General features: G+C 46.8%; 1 protein-coding gene across 6 annotated transcripts; it reads right to left on the reverse strand.

Moving 5' to 3' along the window:
• Positions 1-2837: 2837 nt before the first annotated feature.
• SPATA6L (spermatogenesis associated 6 like) lies at positions 2838-27051 on the reverse strand. 6 transcript variants are annotated; one of them, XM_081845324.1, is made up of 13 exons: positions 26539-27050; positions 24667-24804; positions 23638-23686; positions 22777-22818; positions 21333-21457; positions 18137-18214; positions 16544-16801; positions 13112-13205; positions 11732-11775; positions 10253-10428; positions 8682-8775; positions 6468-6586; positions 2838-3011 (listed from the first exon to the last, which is right to left on the reverse strand). In XM_081845324.1, the coding sequence occupies exons 1-12, from the start codon at positions 26758-26760 to the stop codon at positions 6485-6487; spliced, it is 1422 nt and encodes a 473-aa protein (XP_081701450.1). In that variant the 5' UTR covers positions 26761-27050; the 3' UTR covers positions 2838-3011; positions 6468-6484. The 6 variants fall into 6 exon arrangements, with proteins under 6 accessions (XP_081701450.1, XP_081701449.1, XP_081701451.1 ...); XM_081845323.1 differs by having other exon boundaries at positions 2838-3015; positions 26539-27049; XM_081845325.1 differs by having other exon boundaries at positions 2838-3015; positions 26626-27046.
• Positions 27052-27889: the final 838 nt, after the last annotated feature.

A 27889-nucleotide genomic window follows, 5' to 3' on the forward strand; every position in this document is an offset into this window, starting at 1 on the left:
CAGGCCCTGTGGAGAGATGTCAAGTCCTGCAGGGCCCTGGTCTCTTGTGGCAGGGCGTTCCATCAGGCTGGTGAAGGCCAGTCTAACCTCCTTGAGGCCCTGAATTTCAGTAGGGGCAAATGTAACATTCTACACTTAGGCAGGAAGAGCCAGCTGCACGAATATAAATGGCGAAGGATTTATGCTGCCTACCACCAGCAGAAATACCCCTGACAGTAGCATCCTCTTACCTGTAATTTGGGTGGGCGGAGTCTGCAGAACTGGGCGGAGCCAGGAGAGGGCTGCTCAGTGGACCTTGAATTTATCCTAGAGTGGTTCTTCAATAATAATAATAATAATAATAATTTATTATTTGTACCCCGCCCATCTGGCTGGGTTTCCCCAGCCACTCTGGGCGGCTTCCATAAAAACCAGAAATACACTAAAATATCACAGATTAAAAACTTCCCTGAACAGGGCTGCCTTAAGATGTCTTCTGAATGTCAGGTAGTTATTTATCGCTTTGACATCTGATGGGAGGGCGTTCCACAAGGCGGGTGCCACTACCGAGAAGGCCCTCTGCCTGGTTCCCTGTAGCTTTGCTTCTCGTAATGAGGGAACCGCCAGAAGGCCCTCGGCGCTGGACCTCAGCGTCCGGGCAGAACGATGGGGGTGGAGACGCTCCTTCAGGTATACTGGGCCGAGGCCGTTTAGGGCTTTAAAGGTCAACACCAGCACTTTGAATTGTGCTCGGAAACGTACTGGGAGCCAATGTAGGTCTTTCAAGACCGGTGTTATGTGGTCTCGGCGGCTGCCCCCAGTCACCAGTCTAGCTGCCGCATTCTGGATTAGTTGTAGTTTCCGAGTCACCTTCAAAGGTAGCCCCACGTAGAGCGCATTGCAGTAGTCCAAGCGGGAGATAACGAGAGCATGCACCACTCTGGCGAGACAGTCCGCGGGCAGGTAGGGTCTCAGCCTGCGTACCAGGTGGAGTTGGTAGACAGCTGCCCAGGATACAGAATTGACCTGCGCCTCCATGGACAGCTGTGAGTCCAAAATGACTCCCAGGCTGCGCACCTGGTCCTTCAGGGGCACAGTTACCCCATTCAGGACCAGGGAGTCCTCCACACCAGCCCGCCCCCTGTCCCCCAAAAACAGTACTTCTGTCTTGTCAGGATTCAACCTCAATCCATTAGCCGCCATCCATCCTCCAACCGCCTCCAGGCACTCACACAGGACCTTCACCGCCTTCACTGGTTCTGATTTGAAAGAGAGGTAGAGCTGGGTATCATCTGCATATTGATGGACACCCAGTCCAAACCCCCTGATGATCTCTCCCAGCGGCTTCATATAGATGTTAAAAAGCATGGGGGAGAGGACGGAACCCTGAGGCACCCCACAAGTGAGGGCCCAGGGGTCTGAACACTCATCCCCCACCACCACTTTCTGAACACGGCCCAGGAGGAAGGAGCGAAACCACTGTATAACAGTGCCCCCAGCTCCCAGCCCCTCTAGACGGTCCAGAAGGATGTTATGGTCGATTGTATCAAAGGCCGCTGAGAGATCCAGCAGAACTAGGAAACAGCTCTCACCTTTGTCCCTAGCTCGCCGGAGATCATCAACCAGTGCGACCAAGGCAGTTTCAGTCCCATGATGAGGCCTGAATCCCGATTGGAAGGGATCCAAATGGTCCGCATCCTCCAGGCGTGCCTGGAGTTGTTCAGCAACCACGCGCTCAATCACCTTGCCCAAGAATGGAAGATTTGAGACTGGGCGATAGTTGGCCATACTGGCCGGGTCTAAAGATGGTTTTTTAAGAAGCGGTTTGATGACCGCCTCTTTCAGCGGATCTGGGAATGCTCCCTCACAGAAGGAAGCATTCACCACCCCGCAGAGCCCATCGCCCAGCCCTTCCCGGCTTGCTTTTATTAGCCAGGATGGGCAAGGATCCAGGAGACAGGTGGTTGGTTTCACGCGTCCAAGCAGCCTGTCCACATCCTCGGGGGTAATGGATTGAAATCGATTCCATGCAACTTGACCAGACAGAGCTCTAGCACTCTCCCGCCCCAGCCCTGCTCCCACGGTGGTGTCTAGCTCCTTCCGAATATGAGTGATTTTATCTGCAAAAAACTTTGCAAAATCGTTGCAGGAGATCTTGGGGTCTTTACAAAGCCCCGGTGGTAAAGGTGGTTCCGTTAAATTACGAACCACCTGAAAAAGTCTCCTGCTACTATTTTCTGCAGATGCAATAGAGGCGGTGAAGAAAGTCTTCTTCGCCGTCGCTATCGCCACTTGGTAGGCTTGACGTTGAGCTCTAACCTGTGTCCGGTCAGATTCGGAGTGAGTTTTTTGCCACCGACGCTCTAGCCGTCTCAGCGATTGTTTCATCGCCCTCAGCTCCGAAGAAAACCACGGAGCTGTCCGAGCTCCATGCAATCGGAGAGGGCGCTTCGGAGCCAGACAGTCGATAGCCCTGGTTAACTCCGCATTCCAGCGGGCCACCAGGGAATCAGCTGAAAGGCCATCAACATGGGATAAGGCATCCCCTACCACTCTCTGGAAACCATTTGGATCCATTAAGTGGCGGGGGCGGACCATCCGAATTGGTCCCAAAGTTTGCTGTGTATCTTACCAGCACAAAACCAAACTCTTTCCCCTCGCCTTTATTCAATTCAAAATGGTATTCGCTTCCAAATTTCTAAAACTAAGCTTTACACTGAGGACACAGTCCTGAGTGGTAACATAATTCCAAGTAGGTTTTTCATGGAAAATACTTTCAGCAGCCAAAATCTTAAAGAAGTATATAGCACCATCAATAGGATCATGACATCAACCCACAATAAGCTGATAGCCTTGCACTTGTTTGAAAATGTATAAATCAAACCTTTAATCAGCACTACAATACAGAGTGTTGTTTTCAAACCAATTTAGACATAACATCACACAGAAAATAAACCATTCATCAGTTAGCTCTAGAACAAAAATCTTGCCAGCAATGGGTCTTCAGGTCGATATCCCAAGGCTGCTGCATTCTTTCTGGAAAAAAGGTGTTAAATTGTCTATTACTACAGGGTGGGGGAAACTGATAAAATATTACAGAGAAACCTCATGCTTGGACAAACCCGTAGATCCTCTTCTATTTTTGTTTTTGTTTTGCAAGGAACTGTAACATCATTGCTCTGAATGCAGTTCTCCAATGATGACTGCAAACTAAGCAGCAATCAATTGTTTTATTTGTAAGCAGCCTTTCTGAAGTTAAAACCATGCTCAAGGTGGCTTACAATATATAAGAAATTACGTTAAGTACAAACATAACAGAAGTAGCCATAAACAATAAATAAAACATCAAAAAGCACACAACCAAATTAAACTATTTCTAGGGACCCTTATTAACAATCTATTGTAGAAAACCTTCTGCGCATCTACTTAAGAATTTCCATCTTTTACAATGGATTCTGGAGCATGCATCCATTTATAGTTTGCGCAAGGTGCTAGCCAGTCCTGTTTATTTCAGTCATTCATTCATTTATAATAAATTTTATATGCTGCTTTTTTGGACACACGAAAGGAGAGGAGAAAGGAAGCAAGAAGAAATTCCGACAAAAGAAGAATGGCAGACAAAATTAATGGACTATGCAGAATTGGACAAAATGACAGGAAAGATTCGAAACCTGCGGGACCAGAGATTTGCAGAAGATTGGAAGAAGTATATGAATTACTTGAAGAGCAACTGTAATCCAGTGTTTCCCAACCTTTTTTGGGCAAAGGCACACTTGATTGATGAAAAAAATCTCGAGGCACACCACCATTACAGCCCCGTGACGTCAGCGCACAGCGTCACGCCGGGAGGGACGCACGAAAGTGTAAGTTTCAATTTTTTTCCCTCCCCCTTGCCGGGGAACCTCCAAGCTTTGGGGGTGGGGGGGGGAGGAGGCAGCAAAGCGAGGGACTGAGGGACTCCTCCAACTCCTCCTCCTGCTCGTCCACGGCCGGGTAGAGCCGCTTGAGGCGCCGCTTGAGCTCCTTCTCCTGCTCGTTCAGGGCCGGGTCGCCGCCGTGAGCGGAGGCGGCGTGGGGGACCCCGCAGGTCAGGGCGAGTCGGCTCGTCAGCTGCCACGACAGGAGCAGGGCGGGCGGCGAGGGGGTGGCTGGGTGGGGGAGATCCCCCTCGGATCTGCTCCCTCTCAGGCTCGGTCGGCGCTGTCACGAAGCGAGACGAGGCTGGAAGGCGCCGCTCTCCTCCTCCCTCCGCAGCAAGCGTGGCCTGGCGCGAATCAAATCGCCGCTCCTGTCCCGTGCGCTCAGGTGGGCAGCTCCAAAGGGGCGCCCGCGTGCGCCGGCTTGGGGTGGCTGCCCAAGCGCCTTCTCTCTCTCTCCTCCTCCCACGAGTTCGGGGTCAGCCTCCCGCTCCTCCTCCGCTTCCTCCTGACAGCCGCCGGGGTCTTTGGTCGCCGCAGCCTCCCGTCCAAGAAGCACCTTCGCCCAGGCAAGGACGCGCGCGGAGCTGGCGAGCGCCGAGGGGTGGGGCTCTCGCGCCCGCCTCCCGAACCAGGAGGGCCGGGTCGCCGCCGTGAAGGAAGGGCGCCGGGGCGCTGCTGCTGCTGCTGCCGCCGCCGCTCCCAGCAGGCATGGGCCCAGCTGAGGCGGCGGCGGCTGTTGTGGTGGTGGCGGCGATAGCGGGCGGAGGAGGGGGCGGCGGCGGGGCCGAGGTGGCCGGCGGCGGCGGGGGAGGCGGCGGCGGGTGGAGCAGGAGGGCGGCCGAGGCCGGTGAGGGAGTAGGGTTGCCCGGGGCTTGAGGAGCCGTCGGCGGGAGTTGCTGCTGCTGTTGTTGCTGCTGCTGCCCGGACATGCCGGCCTCCTCCTCGTCCGCTGTCTCGCGCTCCTCCCTTTTGCGCGCGCTGCCCCGCCGCCGCCCCATTGGCCGGGTCCTGTCAGCTGATCCTGTGTTATTTCCTGTGTGTGTGTGTGTGAGGGGAGAATGGAGAGAGAAACCTCGGCACCACCACCGCGGAGCCGTCCCCGGCTCGACGCAGATCCTCGCCGCCGCCGCCCCGCCTCTCGCCGCCCGACTCGCGGCACACCAGGCAAGGTCTCGCGGCACACTAGTGTGCCGCGGAACACCGGTTGGGAAACACTGCTGTAATCAACAAATTACGCTAGTAGTTTTGTAAGGAGAAATAGACGAAGTGGTACGAAGTAGAAAAAGATAGAGATATTGGTTATGAGATTGAAATGTAATAGGGAAAATTAAGAAATACATACTAAGAGATTAGACTGGAAAATTTTCAGTCAGGGCGGATGAAAGTAAAAAAAATTGAATAAAATGTAAAAGTATGTTTAATTACCGTTGAAAATGATATGCTAAAAAACTAATAAAAATTTATATATATATATAAAAACGAGAAGGGAGAGGAGGCTGAGGGGACACTCCACAAGGGAGGGTGTTTGAAAAAGGGTGAGAGGCTGCCAGTTCTGCAGGCAAGGGGTGACAAAACTGGACTCTTGAGCTCCACAGGGGTGCCACAGAAATAATGTAGTTGGTTAAAGGAGCCGTGGACTCAAAAAGGCTGAAAACCTCTGACTTAACAGATTCAAGTTACAAGAAAGGAGATTCCAACTAAACACCAGGAAGAACCTTCGGACCGTGAGACAGTGTGGAAAGTGGTGGAAGCTGCAGGGCTTCCACATTGCCAGTCTGGGTTTCTTGCACGCTCTTTAAATGAATGGCAGAACACGAGGGACAATGGCATCTTCATAGCAGAGCACAAGACAGGTCCCAGGCATAGCTGTCAACCGTCCCTTATTTGGCAGGAAAGTCCCTTAATCCCAGTGCCGTGTCCCGCTGCTGTCCCTTATTGATGATGTCCCTTAAATTTCCCGGGTTTCAAAGGAAGCAGCTCCTCTCCCTCCCTCCCTCCCTGCTGGCCAGGGAGGAGGGAGGCTCCAACTGTGTTGCTTGGCTGTGTTGCTCACCCTATAAGGAGTCTAAGAATGACTGGGGGGTGGAGCTTGCATGCTTCGTGCTGATCAAATCGGCCGCGTTGCCTGGGGACTCTCCTTTGCTCAGCGCTTCCCAGTGGAGAGGTGACGGTGGTTTTCCTTGCTGCATCCCCTTTGCCGGGTTGCTGCGCTGTGGGAACCACTGCTTGAAGCTTCGTTTGGCTGCTGGTTGACTAAAATCCCTTATTTTGGCTGCTGAGCCCTTATTTTCGAGGCTGCTGGTCCCTTATTTTCAAATCTGTAAGTTGACAGCTATGGTCCTATTAATAAGCAAGATACCACTGCAATCACTCTCATCCTGCCTGACCCACGTCGGTGTGAGAATTGCACCTTACGGGGCCTGGAATGCTGTTGTAATAGTTTATCTTACCGATTTGTAGCAGGCTTCATATAACCTTCCCAGTTATTTTTTTAATCTTCTGAAATAGACCAGTCCAATAAATCGAGAGAGAGAGGGGGGGGGGAGGAGGTGGTTTTATGCAACATACCTTGCCAATGACAGCAGTTACCAGCAGTATCTTTGTTCCGTTGAGTCACACAGTGGGGAACTCCTCAAAGAGATGGACCTTCTTTCAAGGACATCATCAATTTCGGAATCAGTGGCTCCCTGCAAAATAGTTTCCCCGTTAAACCTGGGTTGTTCATCGTCATCAGCGCTGCTAAATGTGCCTCGCTGAAAACAAATATATCACCTGTTCTAGGAGAATTAAAAGAAGCTTATCACTGCACGTTTGGGAACAACTGATGTATGACACTGTCCTCTAGCTCTGTCGGTCAAAGTACCTTTCTATTAAGGTTCATTAGAAGAATGTATCATCTTGGAGAGACAACAGCAAGTAATGTCACTTTGGGTTAACTCACATGGATCTGTGTCTCCATCATGGGAGCTTTGAAATTAGTGAGTGAAAGCAGTTTCTGATTTAAACAAGGCATAACATTGAGATCCTGGAGGGGGAGATGAATGGCCACAAAAAATTATGAGCAGAAAAAAAGGCTTTTTGGTAGAGTTAAATCAGGGGTGGGGAATTCCCCGTCCACAAGCTGGATGTGGACCACAACTTGATTTCATCAGGCCCTTGCGGGTCCCCTTCCAGCCATCAGATGTTTGGCAGAGAGGACCTGTGAAGATATAGGGCTCTGATGTCCCACAGAGTGCACAACTGCAGCTTCTTCCTCTGCAAGATGACCAAAGCGGGGGGAAAGGCTCAGCCGAGAAGCACATTTATGTTCCTTGCAATGTGCAAAAAGTGCCTATGGGTTTTGCAATTGTGTGCATGCAATTTTCAGGATACACTTGCATTTTGAAGTTTGAGGCATTGTATATCTGCAAAGAAAAAAAAATTGCACTGAACTTATTTGCATTCTTCTGCTGTGATTATTTTGCATAGTTGGGAAAAATGAAGGCTCTTTGAGGGGCTTTCTGCTTGTTTAAAACCATAGAATTGTAGAGCTGGAAGAGACCACAAGGGTCATGTAGTCCAACCCCTGGCAATGCAGGAAACTTTTGCCCAATGTAGGGCCCGCAACCCTGAGATTAAGTGTCTCATGCTCTACCAAGTGAGCTTGTTTGTTTTAATAATTATTGATAACCCACAAGCTATGTGAATCACCCAACTGACTGATCTTGGCAATATCCAAGGCTTCTCGAATAGGCAAAAGTATCACGACCTCTTTAGCTACTGTAGGCTTTAGCTGCTGAGGTAATAGAGGACTGGCGTATCTTGAGCCAGGCTTTGGGTCTTGCATTAGGCAGCTTGGAAAAGGAACACAGAAGTTTAAAGCCCAAAGCAGATGTTACTCCAGATGTGCAGCTGCTGAAAACAGCATGCACATATTGACTTCCCCACCTGCCCACGCAACGTCTGTTGTCATTTACTTAATGTCCCTTCAACATTCAAATGCGGGCAAGAGCAGACCTTGTCGTTTTCCACATGGAACTGTTGCCACCACGCACTCTCAAGATGGTCCCACGCTCGTAATCCACATGAACAATCCTCATCCATCTGGTTGGGTCATTTAAACACCACAAAACCCACATAGGAGCCATTCATAGAAAAACGGCTGCCACGTAACTATGGGAACATCTAAAAGGACACAGGATCTAGGCAAAGCGATGAGTCTTTGTCTCCCAGTATTAGCAACCAATGAAATCGAGGGGGTGGGGAGGGGTGGGATGTCATGTTGCAGAGCTAAGTTGCAGCACATAGGAAGACAGAAGGGAACTAGGCATGCTGCTGCCATTTTTGATGGCGCCCATTGAACAGATTGGCCCAGAGCAACTTTGGCTAAAACTTTAAACCGCAACTCCGCTCAGTTAACGAGTGTTGACTAGAGTTGCCATATTCCCAAAAGCGAAAATCCGGACCAAGTCGTTGACCTTTGTTGACATCTCCCCCCAAAATCCGCCCCGACGCCATTTTGACAGTCCGATTCCCAGACGTATGGCAGCCCCATTGTTGACTGAAATGTTTTGATTTAATAGAGATAAATAAGTCGACAGAAGTGTTACACGAATGACAAGTCCCATCATCCCTGACCTTTGGCCCTGCCTGCTGGAAGCTGGAGACCAATCCATATGGAAGACCACAGTATATCTACTCCTGTTTTATATGTAAAGCCTTATGAGGCTTTATAGGACTTCACTCTTGCAACTGGAGTGAGAGGAATCAATAACAGTTCTGCTTAAAGCACATCATACTTACAAAGGATAGTCTTTGTATGGCCTCGTCTGAAGTTAGAAGGTTTTTCACTCTCTCGTTAATCTCTTCCCAGCTTGAATTTGGGCTGGAATATATCCTGAAAAAAATGTCAGGGGACTCAAGTCACTTGATACTAAGCGTTTGTGATTTCTCTCCATATAGTCCCATCACATAACGCAAGTAATGTCAGGTAGCGACCAGTTCCTAATTCCACTCCCCACCATCACAGAAGCCCTCTGAACCTCTTTTACGGCTGTGAAATTAGGCAGCCAGAGAATTGTTTCAACCTCTGACCTCTATGTTCTGCAAGTTAGGACCAAGAGACACCCGTAGAATGACTCTCCTTGCTACTACGAACAACAAATGGAACGGTTCCGCAGAGGAGGCCAACTTTTGCCAAAGTGCTGACTATGAACCCAAAGTATCTCTTTGACAAAGCAATGGCAAAGGAATCCAAATATATGGAATTCTCTCAGATCTTCTTGGCTATTTTTATACCACAAGGTCAGGATTGTTTATGGGGCCTGCCTGGAACATAGCTCCTATTCTTCTTAATCTCTCCTGATCAGCATCATTGCATTGCGTTCTCCAGTCAGCATGAAAAAGAAACAGAGAACTGTCACTTAAACCTGTCACGAGGAAGAAACTCTGGATGTTAATAATTCTCCAGAGATCCCCCATCAAGCCTCGAATAAAGTGTTGTGTGAAAGGCACTTTAGCGCCTTCTGCATTCAATCGCCACCACTCCTATTTACTATTATTCAAATAAATTATTCCACCTGCCTAACGAAAGTCTCTAGGATGGCTTGCAATTTTTTAAAATTCGCAGTGAAAAGAACAGAATTCCACAATCACCCAAAAGCAAACACGCCACTATACAAATTTGCAAAGCCAGCAAATTTTAAAAAACAAATACTGCCAAAGGCCTTAGGAAATGCAAAAATTGTCTTTTTATCAACACAACGTCAGCAAGGTGGATGCCTGCCAAATTAAAGTGAGATGGATGCTCTGCAATCCAGGTGGTGTCACCAAAAATTTGGTATTCAGAGACCTACCACTTCAGATGCCAGTCTCTATGGCTAGCGGCCATTGATGACTGTATCCTCCATGAACTAAGGCCTTGGCTTCACTGAGGGGCCTAGAGACCACACTCCCAGGTTTCCATGGGCCCCATCCAAGCAGCCCATGCTGTGGTTGAAATTTCCTGTTGCCAACTCCTCCATGTCACCCAGCAGACAGGCTGGGGTGGAGATACCGGCCAACAATGGGGCAGCCCAAAGGTCAGAACGTTGACCTATGCTGCACCAAACCCCAATAACTTGTAATCAAAGCTGTGGCTGTTTTTAACTCAAGCCTGTCCCTGATGGCCATTGGTCCCATACACTTATCTCTCTAGATTTATATGGTGGCATTATAAATTTGACAGCCCCGTAGGGTTGGCAGCTGATCCTGGGAAATAGGATGGCAAATAAGAACCGCAACATCGGCCACCGCGACTGACTTCCAGGAATTTTTGAGGCAGGGGTGCCTAGACATGCTGACCGCCTGTCACCTAAGTATCTAGGAATGGTCACCTGTGTTGAGGAGACGCCCACCGCGCACATGGGCTTGGTGATCGGTAGCGCTTTGAGGAGTCAGATGAAGGTTTGTGGCAAAGAGAAAGAGAGTAATCAAAATCAATAGGCTCCCTTGTTTCAAGTGATGATGAACCAGGATCCAAGCTGTATTGCATATCCAGCTCTCTGGTTACCTGTGGAGAAAGGAAGAGTTTTATTTATTATTATTTCACAACATTCATATACCACTTGATTGTAAAGATAAAGACAGACAGCCAAATGACAAAGTAATAATTCAGAGGAATAGGCCGGAGGAAGAGAGGTGGGACCCCTCCTCCAGCTGTGTTAGTGGGCAGAGGCAAAAAGAGTTTAAGGGATGTAGGGTTTCAGTTTGGATGATGGAAGCAAGGAAAATCGTTTGGAGAACCATGTGGGCTAGCTGGAACAGGCAGAGAGCTTGGCTGATTTCTCTGTTCTGAGACTCAAGCTTCTTCTGCTTATTGGAGAAGCAAGAGACCCTCTTGGGATGAAAATGCTCTGAACTTTCTCCATCTAGACCCAGGTTGTATTTTACAGATTGTATTTTAAAGGTAAAGGGACCCCATGACCGTTAGGTCCAGTCGCGGACGACTCTGGGGTTGCGGCGTTCATCTCGCTTTATTGGCCGAGGGAACGTACAGCTTCCGGGTCATGTAGCCAGCATGACTAAGCCGCTTCTGGGAAACAAGAGCAGTGCACAGAAACGCCATTTACCTTCCCGCCAGATCTCTGAACTGTACATAAGGTAAAGGGACCCCTGACCATTAGGTCCAGTCATGGCCGACTCTGGGGTTGCGTCACTCATCTCGCTTTATTGGCCGAGGGAGCCGGTGCACAGCTTCCAGGTCATGTGGCCAGCATGACTAAGCCGCTTCTGGCGAACCAGAGCAGCGCACAGAAATGCCGTTTACCTTCTTGCTGGAGCGGTACCCATTTATCTACTTGCACTTTGACGTGCTTTCAAACTGCTAGGTTGGCAGGAGCAGGGACCGAGCAACGAGAACTCACCCTGTTGCGGGGATTCGAACCGCCAACCTTCTGATTGGCAGGCCCTAGGCTCTGTGGTTTAACCCACAGCGCCACCCACGTCTCTTGAACGGTACATAGTTTGCACTAAATAAAACCTGTAAAAGGCAGGTCGGAGTTCTGGCTGTTTACTCGCGAGCAACCACCTACAGACCTGACAATTCTTCACAGGGAATGACAGTTCAGAAGTATGATTGCTGGCTTATATCCGAACCAGCTTTACACACCTTTTAGTGCAGAGTAAAGCGTGCCTTGTGGAAAGTTACATGAACTGTGTGACCTTGCCAGACACTGATAAATAGCCTTTTCCCCTCAAGTATTTCTCATTCCCTAACCTCAAGCACTACCATGGCAAGCATCTAGTCTTATTAAAGCCATACACCCAATAACCTAACCAGCAAATGATGCTACAGACTCCACTTCTTAAATTACCTTTGCTGCCGGGCAAGCAGACTTCCAGCTATCGTACGATAACGCTGCAAGAAATAAAAAATAAAAGAATCAATTCTGAAGAATTAAAACAATGCCTATAGTTGCAATGTATCACATATGGAAAGAGGGCTGAGGAAAGATGCAATGATGGTTTCATATGGTTGGTTGGTTGGTTTGTCAACACAATTTCTAATATAGAACAGAAAGAAGCAAGCAAAATAGATTCGCTGCTTTGCCTCCAACTGTTTCACGGGCCCTGCCATCCATCCATATATGTAGCTCGCCCAGCTAGTCCGCTCACAGGAATTGTCAATTCCCAAGCACATCAACAGCACTAATCTTTGCAGGTGTGTTTAACAGGTGCAGATTACACAAATGTAAGAAATGGGTGGTGATATCTGGAAGGAGCAGCCTTTGCCCTAAAAGTTCCTTATTCTAATCACAGGATGTTTGAAACGAGCTGTGGTTATGCTGGAGAAAGGGAAAGCACTCTGCACATTCTCAAAGGTACTGCCTTCATCCCCCAACCTCACAAACATATAAAAGCAGAAAGAACTAACCGGGCCCACTAAATCTGGAACTGCCTCTGAATACAGCTGAATACATTGGGTTGTTCTTGTTTTTATTTTGATTATGTCTTCTGTGTGTTTTGTATCATGATTTTATCCTGTGAACCACCCTGAGACCTGTGGGTATAGGGCGGTATAAAAAATTTAATACAGTCGTACCTTGGTTTTCGAACAGCTTAGTTCTCGAACGTTTTGGCTCCCAAACGCCGCAAACCCGGAAGTGACTGTTCCAGTTTGCGAACTATTTTTGGAAGCCAAACGTCCGACAGGGCTTCCGATTGGCTGCAGGAGCTTCCTGAAGCCAATCAGAAGCCGCACCTTGGTTTCCGAATGTTTTGGAAGTCAAACAGACTTCCAGAACGGATTCCATTCGACTTCCAAGGTATGACTGTAATAATAATAATAATAATAATAATAATAATAATAATACAAAATGTATTAGTATCTTATGTACTAAACTACTCAGCAGTGTTGTGCTGGAGAATTCCTTTACCCCAACGGCAAATGAAAGGGTGAAAACTGCAACTTATAACATGATCTGAAATCCATTACTTGAGAGAGAAATCTCATGAATTCCCATGGAACTGAAATAATGATTTAGGATTTGAATGCAAAACATATTGGGATGCTATCCCAAAGAGTAGCCCACTTTCCTGAGAAATCAATGGAGCAATGTGAATAAAACATCAATTCAACGGAGTAATGGTGACAGAATACAACCCACAGCGTATTAGAACCCTATGGCATGCATGGTGGTCTTGTTATCAGCACAGCTCACATTTTTAATTAAGATTAAGGAATTGTTAAGTACCTCGTTTCAACTGAAATTTGTGGGAACTCCTTGATGAGCTCGTATTTTGACTTGGAATCCAATATGGCTCAGAAAACATTTTAGAAGAATCTACCTAATTTTTTTAAAAAAAAACCAAAGAAATAATAACAAGACAATAATCTTAAAACAACAGAATATCTGAAAACAACAGAATTAGGCTTGGAAAAGAACCTATACTTGCGATTCTTGCCATTAACATTACAATTTTTTAAAAGGTTCCCTCCCTGGTCCCTTTGACATTCCATAACGTGTATCTCTCAATTTAAATTAAAACTGACTGGTTGGCTTTAAACCCTCTAATTAACTGAAAACATTGGATCCAGAGCTCCCAAGAGTGGAATTCTGCTCCTGGGATGCTCCCATTTTTAGCGATTCCTTCTTCCCCCTACAGGCACCTGAAAATTTGCTCTGGAAGTGCCCCTGGGAAGTGTGGGAGGTAGCCCTGGGGGAAATCAACAAAAATCCCCCTATCCTCTCTCTTCCTCCTGTAGGGGGATCCAATGGATCTCAGGTCCTTCTGCTCATGGAAGGAGCACTCTGAATCCAACCAAATTTCAGATATTCAGAAAAAGTTAAAACGACTGTCATTCCCAAACTAGTGACCCACAGGATAGCTGCTCATGGCCTGCAAGTGGTTCATTAAACAAGGAAAGATGTATACGATTCCAAAATTCCACTCTACAAGGAAGGCTGCCTTGATTCGCTTGCTCCGGCCTCACCTCCTTCTAAAATAGCCTTTCTCAACCTGTGGGTCCCCAGATGTTGTTGAACTACAACTCCCATCACCCCTAGCTAGCAAGGCCAGAGCTCTAGGATGATGGGAGTTGTAGTCCAACAACATCTGGGGACCCACAAATTGAGAACAGCTGTTCTAAATTAACCCTGCTTGGGATGAGTCATTCTGCCCCACTGGCTGATTTTGTATTATTCAGCCACACCTGAAACCACAAGAGCCTTCCAGTAATGGTGTTATTGTTGCTTGCTGGAGGGGCACAACACTGGACCTTGTCCGCCGCTCTTGTCGATGCACCTGCAAAGTCCTGACTTTGCCGTCGTCGCCACATTCCGCTCCCTCCTGCCCCATTGGGTGAACCACTCCTGTGTCACACTAAACTGTGGTTTGGAGAGAAATGAACAAGCCTAGATTTCTGCTGAGATGTGTCCCCCTGCCAGCCATCCCTCTCCTTCTCTCGATAGCTGCGAGGAAGAGTTCAGAAGCTTTCACTTCCACTCTGGCTAACCACAGTTTGCTCCGTTGCCCAGGGTTTTTCTCCTCTCGCCCCTGTAACCAGGGGTGCCTGGCTTAACAGACTACAGTATAGTGCAAACACAACTTTTATACTCACTGGGAAACCAAGAGAATTGCTTTTTTTGCCATGTTTGCTGTGTTTTTATGGCGGTTGGGGCAACCCAGTCAGACGGGTGGGGTACAAGTAATAAAATTATTATTGTTGCTTTATTGAGGCGGCTTGGAACCGAACCTGAAGTAACTCCAAGGTTTGCCTGTACAGTGGTACCTCAGGTTACATACCCTTCAGGTTACATATGCTTCAGGTTACTGACTCCGCTAACCGAAAAACAGTACCTCAGGTTAAGAACTTTGCTTCAGGATGAGAACAGAAATCGTGCTCCGGCGGCGCAGCGGCAGCAGGAGGCCCCATTAGCTAAAGTGGTGCTTCAAGTTAAGAACAGTTTCAGGTTAAGAACGGACCTCCGGAACAAATTAAGTACTTAACCTGAGGTAGCACTGTACAGGAGTAGCACTTGGAATCAGTGACTGGTCAGAGTACCAGAGATTATCTATTAAAGCTATCTGATATTCAACCTAAATGTTAAAAGAAAGTGTGTTACGGACTAATATAGAATACACTGTCCACGAGAGAAGTTTCTTTCTGATTTCAAATAGTTGCATGTTGCCTGATACCCTGGAAATAAATGCACAGCAGCTCTGTTCCCCAAACGACCTCTCTGGATTAACTGTTGCGATGGAATACGCTGCTGAATTGAACGCTTGCTTGATGCACCTTGCTTGATGTGCTCTGGACTATGACAATATGTGGGAGGTCAGTTCCAGCACTCATGTTTTTGTCCTTCCCAGCCTGCTAGTCTACTAAATTGATAGCCAGTGTCACGTAATGCCTAGACGTGTCCGTGGTGGCAAAGACTCAAGTGCGGGTCTTGCTGGATATCAGGGCCCAGAAGTCTCTGGGCAGGCTGCGGACTACGCTGTGCTCTGAGAAAGGAGGCTTATTGGAACACAGAATTACATTTCACATTATGCCAAGATGCTTAAGACTGCACCCAGGCCTGGATATGGTATTGTCCCCTCCAGATCGTCACCATGCATAGGATAATCTACTAGGAGGCCTTGGAGCCCTCGCACATCCCATTGATATTGTTGTAAACAATTTGGGCTCTGCAGCGATCCAATAGGGCAATTGGGCCCTATTATTCATTCCAAAAAGGACACGGGTGGCGCTGTGGGTTAAACCACAGAGCCTAGGACTTGCCGATCAGAAGGTCAGCAGTTCAAATCCCCGTGACGGGGCGAGCTCCCGTTGCTCGGTCCCAGCTCCTGCCCACCTAGCAGTTCAAAAGCATGTCAAAGTGCAAGTAGATAAATATGTACCACTCCGGCAGGAAGGTAAATGGCGTTTCCGTGCACTGCTCTGGTTCGCCAGAAGCGGCTTAGTCATGCTGGCCACATGACCCGGAAGCTGTACGCCGGCTCCCTCAGCCAATAAAGCAAGATGAGCGCCACAACCCCAGAGTCGGCCACGACTGGACCTAATGGTCAGGCGTCCCTTTAAAGGTAAAGGTACCCCTACCCGTACGGGCCAGTCGTGTCCGACTCTAGGGTTGTGCGCCCATCTCACTTAAGAGGCCGGGGGCCAGCGCTGTCCGGAGACACTTCCGGGTCACGTGGGCAGCGTGACGAAGCTGCTCTGGCAAGCCAGCACCAGCACAGCACACGGAAACGCCGTTTACCTTCCCGCTATAAAGCGGTCCCTATTTATCTACTTGCACTTTGATGTGCTTTCGAACTGCTAGGTGGGCAGGAGCTGGGACCGAACGACAGGAGCTCACCCCGCTGCAGGGATTCGAACCACCGACCATACGATCGGCAAGTCCTAGGCACTGAGGTTTTACCCACAGCACCTAGGGGTCCCTTTACCTTTACCTTATTCATTCCAAAATCTTACTTTTCTATTGATCGGAATTGGCAGGTTCTGCTCGTTTCTACAGTGCGTATTTACACCCTTAGTGTACGTTGTACAGAAGTATTTTTGTACGGCATTCCGTTTGCGGACCCTTATAATTTCCCTTTTATAATCTACCGGGAGGAACAGTGATGAACGCCCAGTTTGCCTGGCCAGGCAATTTTTAAAAAGTTACATTCTCAGGACTTACATGTCGAACTACAAAAGGCGGCCTGGGGTCTGATTCTGACTTGAACTTAACAGACCTCAAGCTCAGAGAAGGCGTCTGCTCCTGGCTTTCCCTGCAAAACTCCCGGAGACGTCTTGTTGGAGACGGAGAACGCGATGGGAATGATCTTGAGAATCGCCTACAGCCCTTATTCTTTGTTGTCTTACATCGTGCCGGTGAAATGCTCCTCCGCCGGGGCGATGCTGAGACAGCCCTTCTCAACCGGCTCTTATTTCTGCCCTGCAAAATACATTAATATCTACACCCGCTGCCTGGAGACCTGGCTACAGAAAGGAATAGGTATGGCAGAGGAAATATCCACACAGCAAGAAGTTGTGCCCCCTGGCTATCTTGAAGGGGGGAGGAATGGGTTTCTGTGCAGTCAGTCTGAAACGGGACCCAAAATCCTCGTTTTTTCCTTCTCCAAGGGATCATTTCTAAAATGCTTTAACTTAAGCTGTATAAACAAGCGCTCAAAGCTCTCTCCTTTTTCAGTCCGTGACGGCAATGTATGGCCTTGACTGTTCCAGTGGAGCAGTGATGATGCGTCTGGGTCTTATCTTACATCCTGACCACAAAGACCACACTCTGATGCACAGACCTAGTCCGGGAACAGCGCCAGGAGAGTTGGTGACCTTCTTACCCCAAGATAAGAGTGCCAGAACAGGAATACCCTTATATGGTCAAGAGTACAGGAAGAGGAACACCCTTTTATGGTTAAAAGTACTGGAGCAGGAACATCTGTGATGTCAACCTGTGTGTATAAGCTGACGTGGCTGGATTCCTGGGGAAGGGTGGAGAGGGTGCCTGGAGGATATATATACTGCATTAAATTTCTCATTTCTTTGAACTTGCTGTGAGCTGACCATGCAAGTGCCTTCTGCTATCCAGAGAGCAGAATAAACTCTTTCTCTGAACCAACCCTCGGTGTCATTTGACTTCCTTCCTCCCGTCTGGGAGGAACGCTCACCCTACCAATTGGTAAAGTCCAATAAGGCTACAATCTCACTGGACAGCTGAAAAATGAGATCAGACAGAAATTGTTCAATCGGTTTAACTTTGTTTTGCCCCAATCTGGAAAGACAGTCTCATACATGCAGTGGTATGGTTTTTTTCTAAAAAAATGTTTAGGGGTACTCTCATTTTCCTACTCATATTGAAATACTGCTCCTCAACGAGGCCAAACTTAGATTCACAAAATGTTTAGGGGTATGCGTACCCCTGCGTAACCCCAGTAAGAAAGCACTGCATAGACCTTGAACCGTGCTTTCTTTGTCTCCTCCTTGAACTGAGACCCAGGCATCCACTGGAGGAAGACAACGCCTAGCCCTGAATCATCTTTGAACAAGAGTACCACTTTTAGGGATGATAAAAAATTTAAATGGTTACAGCCTTCTGCTCCTTAGGGCTAATTCCAGGTAGCTAATAATCTGAGCAGAAGTTGAAGAGAACTATCTAGATACAGAATTGCTACGACTGCTATGTCATACTAGACGCAATGAGGTATTAAGAGAGATTGGATGCGACTGAAAATGTTGCCGTTCATCTCTGAGTTAATTAGCTAAAATTACTTACACGATACCATCTTCTGGACAGAAGTGGAAGTTCTGTAATAGTTGTCCTTGTGGAAAACTCTAATTTTGGTGCAATGCCCTTAAAGATTTGAAAAAAGAATGAGAAATTTGTGTAAAAGAAATGCAGTTAGATATTATTATTTTAAAATAGATTTTGCTATTTTAATCTTTTGCAAGGCAATCCTAAGCATGGTTACTTGGAAATAAGTCCTGCCCCACTTGATTTAATGGGATGTGCTCTCTTGCAAGTGCATTTAGAACTGCAGCCTAAACTCATTCATATGGGTGAAAGTTCCCTTAGGTTTGGTGGAGCTTGGTTCTTAATAATAATAATTTATTATTGATACCCTGCCCATCTGGCAGGGTTTCCCCAGCCACTCTGGCGGCTCCCAACATCATATTCATAGTGATAAAAGTGATAAAACATCAAACATTAAAAACTTCCCTAAACAGGGATGCCTTCAGATATCTTCTAAAAGTCAGGTAGTTGTTTATTTCCTTAACATCTCATGGCAGGGCGTTCCACAGGGCGGGCGCCACTACCAAGAAGCCCCTCTGCCTGGTTCCCTGTAACTTTGCTTCTCGCAGTGAGGGAACCGTTAGAAGGCCCTTAGAGCTGGACCTCAGTGTCCGGGCTGAACGATGGGGGTGGAGACGCTCCTTCAGGTATACATGAATAGGTTTGGCCTGTTAGGCAGCCTTACATGTGAGAGGTTTTTTTTTAAGCCTTCATTAAAAGTATGAAATGGGCCAAGATTATAGTTCAATGCACACCTGAGAGTACTTCCCACTCAATTCATTGACACTTACTCCTGAGTAAACCACGCATAGGAATAGGCGGCCAGTATGCTATAAGTAAAACTGAAAACAGTAAGCGGCAAAATCCCCATGTAAGTATGTCAACAATTTCCCAACCAAGATAAAAAAGAAAAAGAAAAACAGAATTAAAGGACCATTTGAGTACAGTGGTACCTCGGGTTACATACGCTTCAGGTTACATACGCTTCAGGTTACATACGCTTCAGGTTACAAACTCCGCTAACCCAGAAATAGTATCTCGGGTTAAGAACCTTGCTTCAGGATGAGAACAGAAATCATTCTCCGGCAGCACGGCAGCAGCAGGAGGACCCATTAGCTAAAGTGGTGCTTCAGGTTAAGAACAGTTTCAGGTTAAGAACAGACCTCCGGAACGAATTAAGTACTTAACCTGAGGTACCACTGTACTTAATAGAAATTAGGATGGCTGCATGTGTTCAATATGGAACAAACAGAAAGGCCTACCAAAGGTCTCTGCTATATCCACATCTTTGCCAGGCTTTAGCAAAGATAAATGATCAAATACTTGGGCATTTTCAAGGCATTTATTCATGAAAGTAACAAATATGGTATGTAACTATTAGAAGAGAAAGCTTAGGAGAGCAAAACCAGCTAAGATATTGCCTCACAATCCTACAGAAGCATCCCAACATTTGGAGCCGATGTCTTTTGCTTGGAAAAGGGTGCAAATTCCTGTAAATAATTAAGCACCTTTCAGCACAGAATTGGTTTAAAACTCACCTATTAAAGTCCAGATCCTATCAAATGCTGTTTGGGAAAAGACATGATTGTTCCATCACAAAAAAAAAAAAAAATCACAACTGTGGCATTGTGAAACAGCTGCCATCGCCAGAAGTGGCCGAGGCTTGTAGGGCAATAGGTTGGCGTGGTAACATTTTGGCCAGCGTTCACGACACAGCGGCTACATAGCACAGTTCAAAAGAAATAAATTTGGCTAATATGTGGCAGAAACATTTTATAATGAGATTGCCACTGCCGTACCTATGGTGATGCAACCCACTCTGCTTTGCTGCGTTGCTGTACCTGTACATGAACAAGCATCCTTACATTAACAAATAGGACAAGTCAGCCAGTTCTAACCACAGCTAAAATCCCCGGGAGTAAAAGGAAGCAACAACGGATGCAGAATTCGGCAGCCTGGCTGTTGTCAGGTGCTGGAGATATTTATTTACTTCCCAAAGTTTTGTACTGCTTTTTAATCAAAGCTCTCCAGTAGCATCAAAGAATTTAGCACACATGACTCCATTTTTTGTGCTATCAAACTTCCTACCTATTTAACTTCATGGCATTTCGAAGATGCTAGCAACCTGGTTAAAAACTCACCATTAAATATCAAAATCAACAACATTTCACAATTAAAGCACATCCAACAAACCTCTATAGAAAGACTCATGAATAGCACTGGATGAGTTGAACATTGTAGCCATTAATAATCCAAAGGCTGCTGAACCAGGGAACCAGGCAGAGGGCCTTCTCGGTAGTGGCACCCGCCCTGTGGAATGCCTTCCCACCAGATGTCAAAGAGAACAACAACTACCAGACTTTTAGAAGACATCTGAAGGCAGCCCTGTTTAGGGAAGCTTTTAATGTTTGATGCATTACTGTATTTTAATATTTTGTTGAAAGCCGCCAAATGTATCTTAAGTGCGAGAAGAGAAGGGGCCCGGCAGGTCTTGCATGGGAGCATGTTCCACACTGAGGAACCACCACAGAGAAGGCTGGATCCAGGTTTTGGGGAGAAACATGCTCTTAGTGCACCCTGTTTCCTAAACGCACTTACCTGCCCCTTCCTCCCAGCTGTTGCTGCTGTACTTATTTGTCCCTCTGAGCACTGCCATATCGCAGCTTCTGATTGGTTCAGGTGCCCCAGAAACAATAGCAGACAACCGCATTGGACATTCAGCTTCCAAAAAATGTTCGAAAATTAGAACACTTAATTCCGGGTTTTCGGTGTTTGAGAGCCAAGGTGTTTGAGTTCCAAGGTATTTGAGAACCAAGGTACCACTGTACAACAAACAAGGAACCATATTTAACTTTGTAGCCATGCACTGCCTTATCGTGTGAGGACTAGGCCAGCAAGGGATTCGTAATTTTCAAATGGAGACATGCCATGCTACTTAATTATTTTCTCTTCTGCCTATTTTGACTGTGAGGGGCTGTGTTCTGTTTTGTTCTGTTTTGTCCTGCAGCTGTTTTCCTAATGGTTCCCATAGCTTAATGGTTCCAGCGTTAAATAAACCAAGGTAAATAAAGAAGATAAATGTTTACTGCATGTTAGGAATCACTGTGACATAAGTGGGAACCGGCTACTGAGAAGATGTTTTTCTGTTTTTTGGGATACACATTCCATAACCACTTACTGGGAAAGAAGGCCGTGTCTTCATTAGTAACTCTCTGTCCACACCGGGATACGCAGGAGTCAGTTTAGGCTCTGGAAACAGAAAACCTCGAGTATTCGCTTCATAAAATGCAAGCTCGCCTTTCCCTGAAATGTGAAACCAAAGGAGAAAGAGTGCTAGGATAATGCAAGCCAACACTGTAACCTGTCCCCCACAAAGGATCACAAGCCCTCTTCACAGCGCAAGTCAAAAAAGGCCATTTTCATTGCTCACGGTTCTCCAAGAAACATTCTGTTGCAAAGTGTACAACACATCTGCAGAAATTCCGTGAGCCGGATTAGGAGGAGGAGGAGGAGGTGTAAGAGGAAATTCAGCCACTAGAATTTGTGTTGTGCTGTGGGAACTAATTCCTATAGCCAGTGTGGTGTAGTGGTTAAGAGCAGTGGACTCGTAATCTGGTGAACTGGGTTCGCTTCCCCGCTCCTCCACATGCAGCTGCTGGGTGACCTTGGGCCAGTCACACTTCTCTGAAGTCTCTCAGCCCCACTCACCTCACAGAGTGTTTGTTGTGGGGGGGGGAAGGGAAAGGAGAATTTTAGCCGCTTTGAGACTCCTGAAGTGGAGTGAAAGGCGGGATATCAAATCCAAACTCTTCTTCTTCTTCTATAGGGTTTTTTCCCCCATTATTATTATTAATTTTTTTATTAGATTTTCATAACTTGGAACTAGCTCCTGTAGTTAAGGAGTTTTCGTGGGTTCCGGCTGGAAAAGAGCCCTGACAACAAAGATCTTGACATTTTCACCCTCATCTTCATAGATGAAAACTACAACAGCTATGAACTGCATAGGTTACTGAGTTTTTCCTACCGCTGGATCAGTTAATCGTTGTGAATTTTTAAACGATCTCACAAGGTGTAGTTGATCATACTAGCAGTTATATGAAAATATATACTATGGAGCAGTGGGGAACGGGGAAGAATTAGGTTTAAAATATATTTGAGTTTGGCCAAATTCCGTTAAAAAATAAATAAATTGCATGCAGTGACATGAGTACAGTTTTAAGAATTAAAAAGGTCTTTACTCATCACCTGAAAGCCCTTCTGAGAGCAAACTGATCACACAAACAGCTAAACAAGGTGACACCACAAGCTTTCTAAGCCATTTAGGACTGAATCTTATAGAAGGCTTATTCTGCCACCATGTGTTCAATTCTCCTGTACAACAAAATGCCACCAGCCAGCTAATTTCCATGAATGTTGCACAGACGGACATATTTTGTCCAGTATTAAAATGGCATATGCATTTTGTCTTGTATCACCTCCTCCTAAGTAAGTAATAACAACAACAGATACAGAAACACTACAGGGAAAAAGAAATCAGCATTTCTAACCCCAACATCATCCAAGATTCATTCTTTCATTGCTGAGTTTAGGCAAGTTGTGAAGAATAGGTTTCTCCTGTTTACCTGAAGGTACCACTTCGACTAATCGGAACTTTGTTACATTTCCTAAAAGGAGAGGAACAAACTATGTTATTCATGACAGAGACATGGAATATTTAAACTATGCATTAAGCCTGCAACTTGTGCATGTTCAACTTTATGGGAAAAGTTAAAATGTAAAATATAAAAGGGGGTGGAAAGGAGGCAGGCTTCGGGGGGGGGTAGACTCTGGCAATTCTACCCCCATTGAACCCAATGGGTTTTGAATATACAGGCAACACCCCATTTACCTGGGGCATTGTGGAAATCATGTATATTTGAAACACCACAGAAAAAGGCACACAGACTACCCTCCCCCGAAACTCATAACACTATATTCCCCGGTTGTTATGGTGAAAAGAAGAAGCCCCTCATGAATGGTCAAAAACTATACATCACCCACAAGCTTTTCTGGGAAATAAATATGAAGCATGACACACTGGTTGGACCCGACACAATGTGAAACCATTGTTTCCTGCTAGGAGAACAAGCCACACCAAGGTTTGCATGCACCTCCTTCTCCCCTCTTCTCCTTTGTGCCTGGGATCAAAAGCTTCTGTTTCCAGTTTTAGAGCAACCACAGTTCTCCAACCATGGCTACCCGAGTTTAAATGCCACAGGGAACTATGCTTAGTTTAAAGGAGATGCTTTCACTTTTATCCTCTGCTACATGAAAGAGGAAGTTGGGAGGGGGTTGCCGGTGCAAGGCTGAGGACTGTGTAGCCCGTTCACATAGAAGGAAACCATGGTTTTCCATTGCATCTGAACCAAGCCATTGGAAATATCATCATGGACCTGCAGTAATTACAGTACCTTCAGCGACAGATAACAGAAAGGAAAACTTACTTTCTAGCAATTCTACAACAGCAACAGGATCTGTAGCTTTTTCAAATACCTACAGAACGGAGGCAAAGGCAAGGTTAGAGTTATTAGAGCTATTAACCAATTAAATAATTTTCCATGTGATTAAAACCGCGAAGTTGTGCTCAGTGTAAACCCACTGAAATTAATGAATATGACTAAGATAAGGCCTTTAATTTCAATCGGTCTTCACTGAGTAAAACCTAGTTGAATACCACACACAGTTTTAACATATTGATCAATCAGCTGATTCAGTTTAAAGAAATGTACATATTACCGCACTTCCAAAGATTTATGCTTTTGTCCTACTGAAGTTCAATATATCCCACAATACAATATATTAAAGAACCACTGTTGGAGGCAAATGCATTCTTTCCTATTTTGTTTCTACTGCACTAAGCTGAAGAACAGTAGTCTCAAGAATTAAAAAGTGTGCTTATGACTTTCAGATTCGTTGATAAAACAAACAAACAAACCTGCAGTCACTCATCAACTATATTCCAAGAAAAGAGCCCCAAAATACTCCAATATATGGGCAAGCAACATATAGATTTTGTGAACTAAATTGATAGTGCCACTGATCAAGATCAAGCCCTGCTAGAAGAGTATGGATGTCATCTTCAATCCCACTGATTGTGTAAGGTGTCATGTGTAAGGTGTCGCCCTGTGCTGCCTTGAACCCCTACCAGAAGGCTTATTATGGGATGAAATGAGTAGCACTGGGCAGCAGCATGTTAATTCTCTCAGGATGCCTCTGAGCCTTGCATCTCAAAGTTAACAATACTTGCCTCCTAACAAGCATGGCATTTTTGACTATGGCAAATGCAAAATGGAGATAAAACATACACAATCCCCTCACCCATTTACATTTGTTGTGTCCAAGACTATGTAGAGCTGTTGGCCTTCAGCCAGACTCTCGATCTGATATAGAAGAGTGCTTAGGTTCAAAAAAAAAGGGGGGGGAGAATCAATTCATCTTAGGCAAGTATTTTGCAAGACGCAATCCTAGGTTACCTTTTCAAACCACATTTTCTCGTGGAACAAGAGAGGGAAGATGGGTCGAAGGCTCTCAGTTTCCTTGCACTGGCCCAGGATGCAAACATGCAGATAAACATCATTCTTCTCCGTCAGGTACACACCGGGACAAGAGACCTGTGATGGGAGAGAAGATCAGAACAGTTGAAAGGAGACAGAAGCAGAAGGTGCATCGTGATTGTTTGCCACCAACTGCAAAATGATGAACAGACGTAGCATGACACATAGCAGCTGCCTCAGCCATCTAATTCTGAGGATTGTGAAGGGAAGCAAATGGCTAGTTACTCCATGCATTTTTACTGCCATTGGGTAAGCAGAAGAATTGCTCATGGGATTCTCTAACTCAGTTGCCAAAATATATAACTTGACGGGGCAGGCAGCGTTTGCTTTTCCGCCTCAGCCAGCAAAATGTGTTGAGCCAGCTCCAAGCACCACCATTATAGACCCAGAATTCACTCAAACATTTACTTGGTATAAAAGGTAAAGGGACCCCTGATCATTAGGTCTAGTCATGGCCAACTCTGGGGTTGCAGTGCTCATCTCGCTTTATTGGCTGAGGGAGCCGGCGTACAGCTTCTGGGTCATGTGGCCAGCATGACTAAGCCGCTTCTGGCGAACCAGAGAAGCACGGAAATGCCGTTTACCTTCCCGCCGGAATGGTACCTATTTATCTACTTGCACTTTGACATGCTTTCGAACTGCTAGGTGCGCAGGAGCTGGGACCGAGCAACAGGAGCTCACCCCGTCGTGGGGATTCAAACCGCCGACCTTCTGATCAGCAAGTCCTAGGCTCTGTGGTTTAACCCACAAAACTTTGCAGGAACCCTTCTCACCATTAATATGAATGGTGACGCCATGATGGGGGAGCTCAAACAGTGATCACGATCTCCAGTGATCTTTTCTCCATCAGTGAATCTTGGACAAGTAAGAACAATAACATATTCTGGCTTGGAAAGTAAGTTTACATTCCATGCTGCTGGCTTCTCTTTAAACTATAACCTGAGATCCAGCCCTACTCTAAACCACAGTGCAGAGAACCCCACAATTGTAACAAAAGACTGATTGTGAATTAGAGACGTGAAGGCCTGGGTGGGGTGGAATGTGGAAAAATGAGGGCGCTCCCCGTTTTTCTGTTGATTCCTCCCCGCCCCGGGCCTTCTCCTCTATATTTCAAATATTCTTGGATGATGAAACTTTACACAGTTCAAACAGCACACATACAGATGAGAAAACCTCTGGGCATGTGTAGAGCACAGGCAATCACCCATCCCCAACTGGACTGGGGAACAGCAAATCGTAACGGCATCGCTATCAAGGTTGAACTCTGGCTTCTCTGCCTTGGAAATAAGTTAGCGTTTTTTGCAGAAAGAAACAGGGCTTTGGCTTCCCGCCCTCCTATCCACTGCAACTTTCCCTCTCCCAACTAGGGGCAAAAAAGAAAAAAGAAAAAGGGAAGAGCAGATGATAGATGATAGATACACATACACATATACATAGATGCACACACATATATACACAAACAAGTGCTTTTTTCCTGGGGTTACTCAGGAGTATGCAGTGCTGGCACCTTTTTTCAAATGTTAAAAGTGTGGCACTGATTGTAACTACTTCAGAGTGAGTACGGCACTTTTTAAAAAGAAGCACTGTGTATGTGTACACACACACAATGTATATACATGCATACATACATGTGCACACACATATTATATATAGGGGGGTATATTTCTGGGGTCCTCCTCTCTCCTGCCTGCCTTGGCGGGTGGATCTGCAGCTCCACCTCCAGTGGCATCCTCACCACAAACACAAACGTATATATACATTCGTGTAGACAAGGCATATACGTGTATGCACGCAAACACGTGTTGATATGATCTCGCAGCTACATTTCTGGTTCTCCGCATCTGGCCTTGCACAGCCCCCTTCTCCTGCCGGCCTCACCGCGTGGATCTGCAGCTCCACCACCACCTTGAGCGGCATCCTCCGGGGCGCGAGAGGGGCTCTTCCTTCCGCCAGGGCAGCCACACCGTCGCCGTGCGGGCGGGGGGGGGGGGAGAGAAAGCGTCGTGTTGCCATGGCGACGCCAACGTTCCAGCGTCCCTCGCTCGCCACCGGGAGGGGAGGGGAGGGGAGGAGGGGCCTCGGGTCCTTTCCCCCAGGCGCCTCTCTCTCTGACGGCGGGGGCTGGGTTTACTCGCGAGCAAAGCTGCTTAGGCGAGAAGAGCCTAGGCAGCCAGAGATTTCCTCCTTGCAAGCTTTGCAAGCTGCTGCTTCTTTTTCCTCGGCGGGGTTCACCATGCGCCTTTCGCACAGATGCAGGATTTCAGCAGGTGGTGGAGGAGGAGGAGCATCACCTGTTGAATTTCTGCCACGCGCCGAAATGAAAGGCGGGCCGCCGTTTGGTGTTTGGTGTCGGGGCGGCAAAAACGTCCTAGCCGGGAAACTGGCGCAATGGAACAACGGGGCCCGCCGGCAGGTGGCCCTTTCTGCCTTCTCCCCGAGCCCTGCAAGCTGGAAAGCTTTTGCCCTCGCAAATGATGACGATGATGGTGTTAATGGGCTGCTGAATAGCTCCTTCTGTAGAGCATGAGACGCTTCATCATCTCGGGTTTGTGGGTTCGAGTCCCACGAGGGGTGAAAGATTCCTGCATTATAGGGGGTTGGGCAAGATGACCCCCGTGGCCCCTATGTAGTAATAGTAATAATCAATGCTTTTTAAAAAAAAAAGTTTAGGGGTGCTCTCATTTGGAATCAAGAAAATCACAATTTTATAGTTCAAATGGGGAAAATAAATACAGTAAATGGACAAAAGTGCAAAGCTTCACAAAATGTTTAGGGGTATGCGTACCCCTGTGTCCCCCCAGAAAAAAGCACTGGTAATAATAATGTTAATGGGCTGCTGAATAGCTCTGTCAGTGGAAGCCTGAGACACTTCATCTCAGGGTTGTGGGTTCGAGTCCCACGTTGGGTGAAAAATTCCTGCATTGCGGGGGGTTGGACTAGATAACCCTCGTGAACCCTTCTCACTCTATGAAGCTATGTAATTGTAATAATAATAATAGTAATACGTAATAGCAACGGCAGACGCTGACTGAGCTGCCCAGAGGAGCTGGCGCCTCCGGCTCAGCCCACCGCGCAAGCGCGAGGCTTCCCTCCCTGTCTCCTAGCAACCGCCCGGACAGCTTTGTCCCCTTCACGTGACGCG

This window comes from Podarcis erhardii (genome assembly GCF_964252035.2).
Source record: "Podarcis erhardii genome assembly, chromosome: 17".
NCBI classification, from domain to species: domain Eukaryota; kingdom Metazoa; phylum Chordata; class Lepidosauria; order Squamata; family Lacertidae; genus Podarcis; species Podarcis erhardii.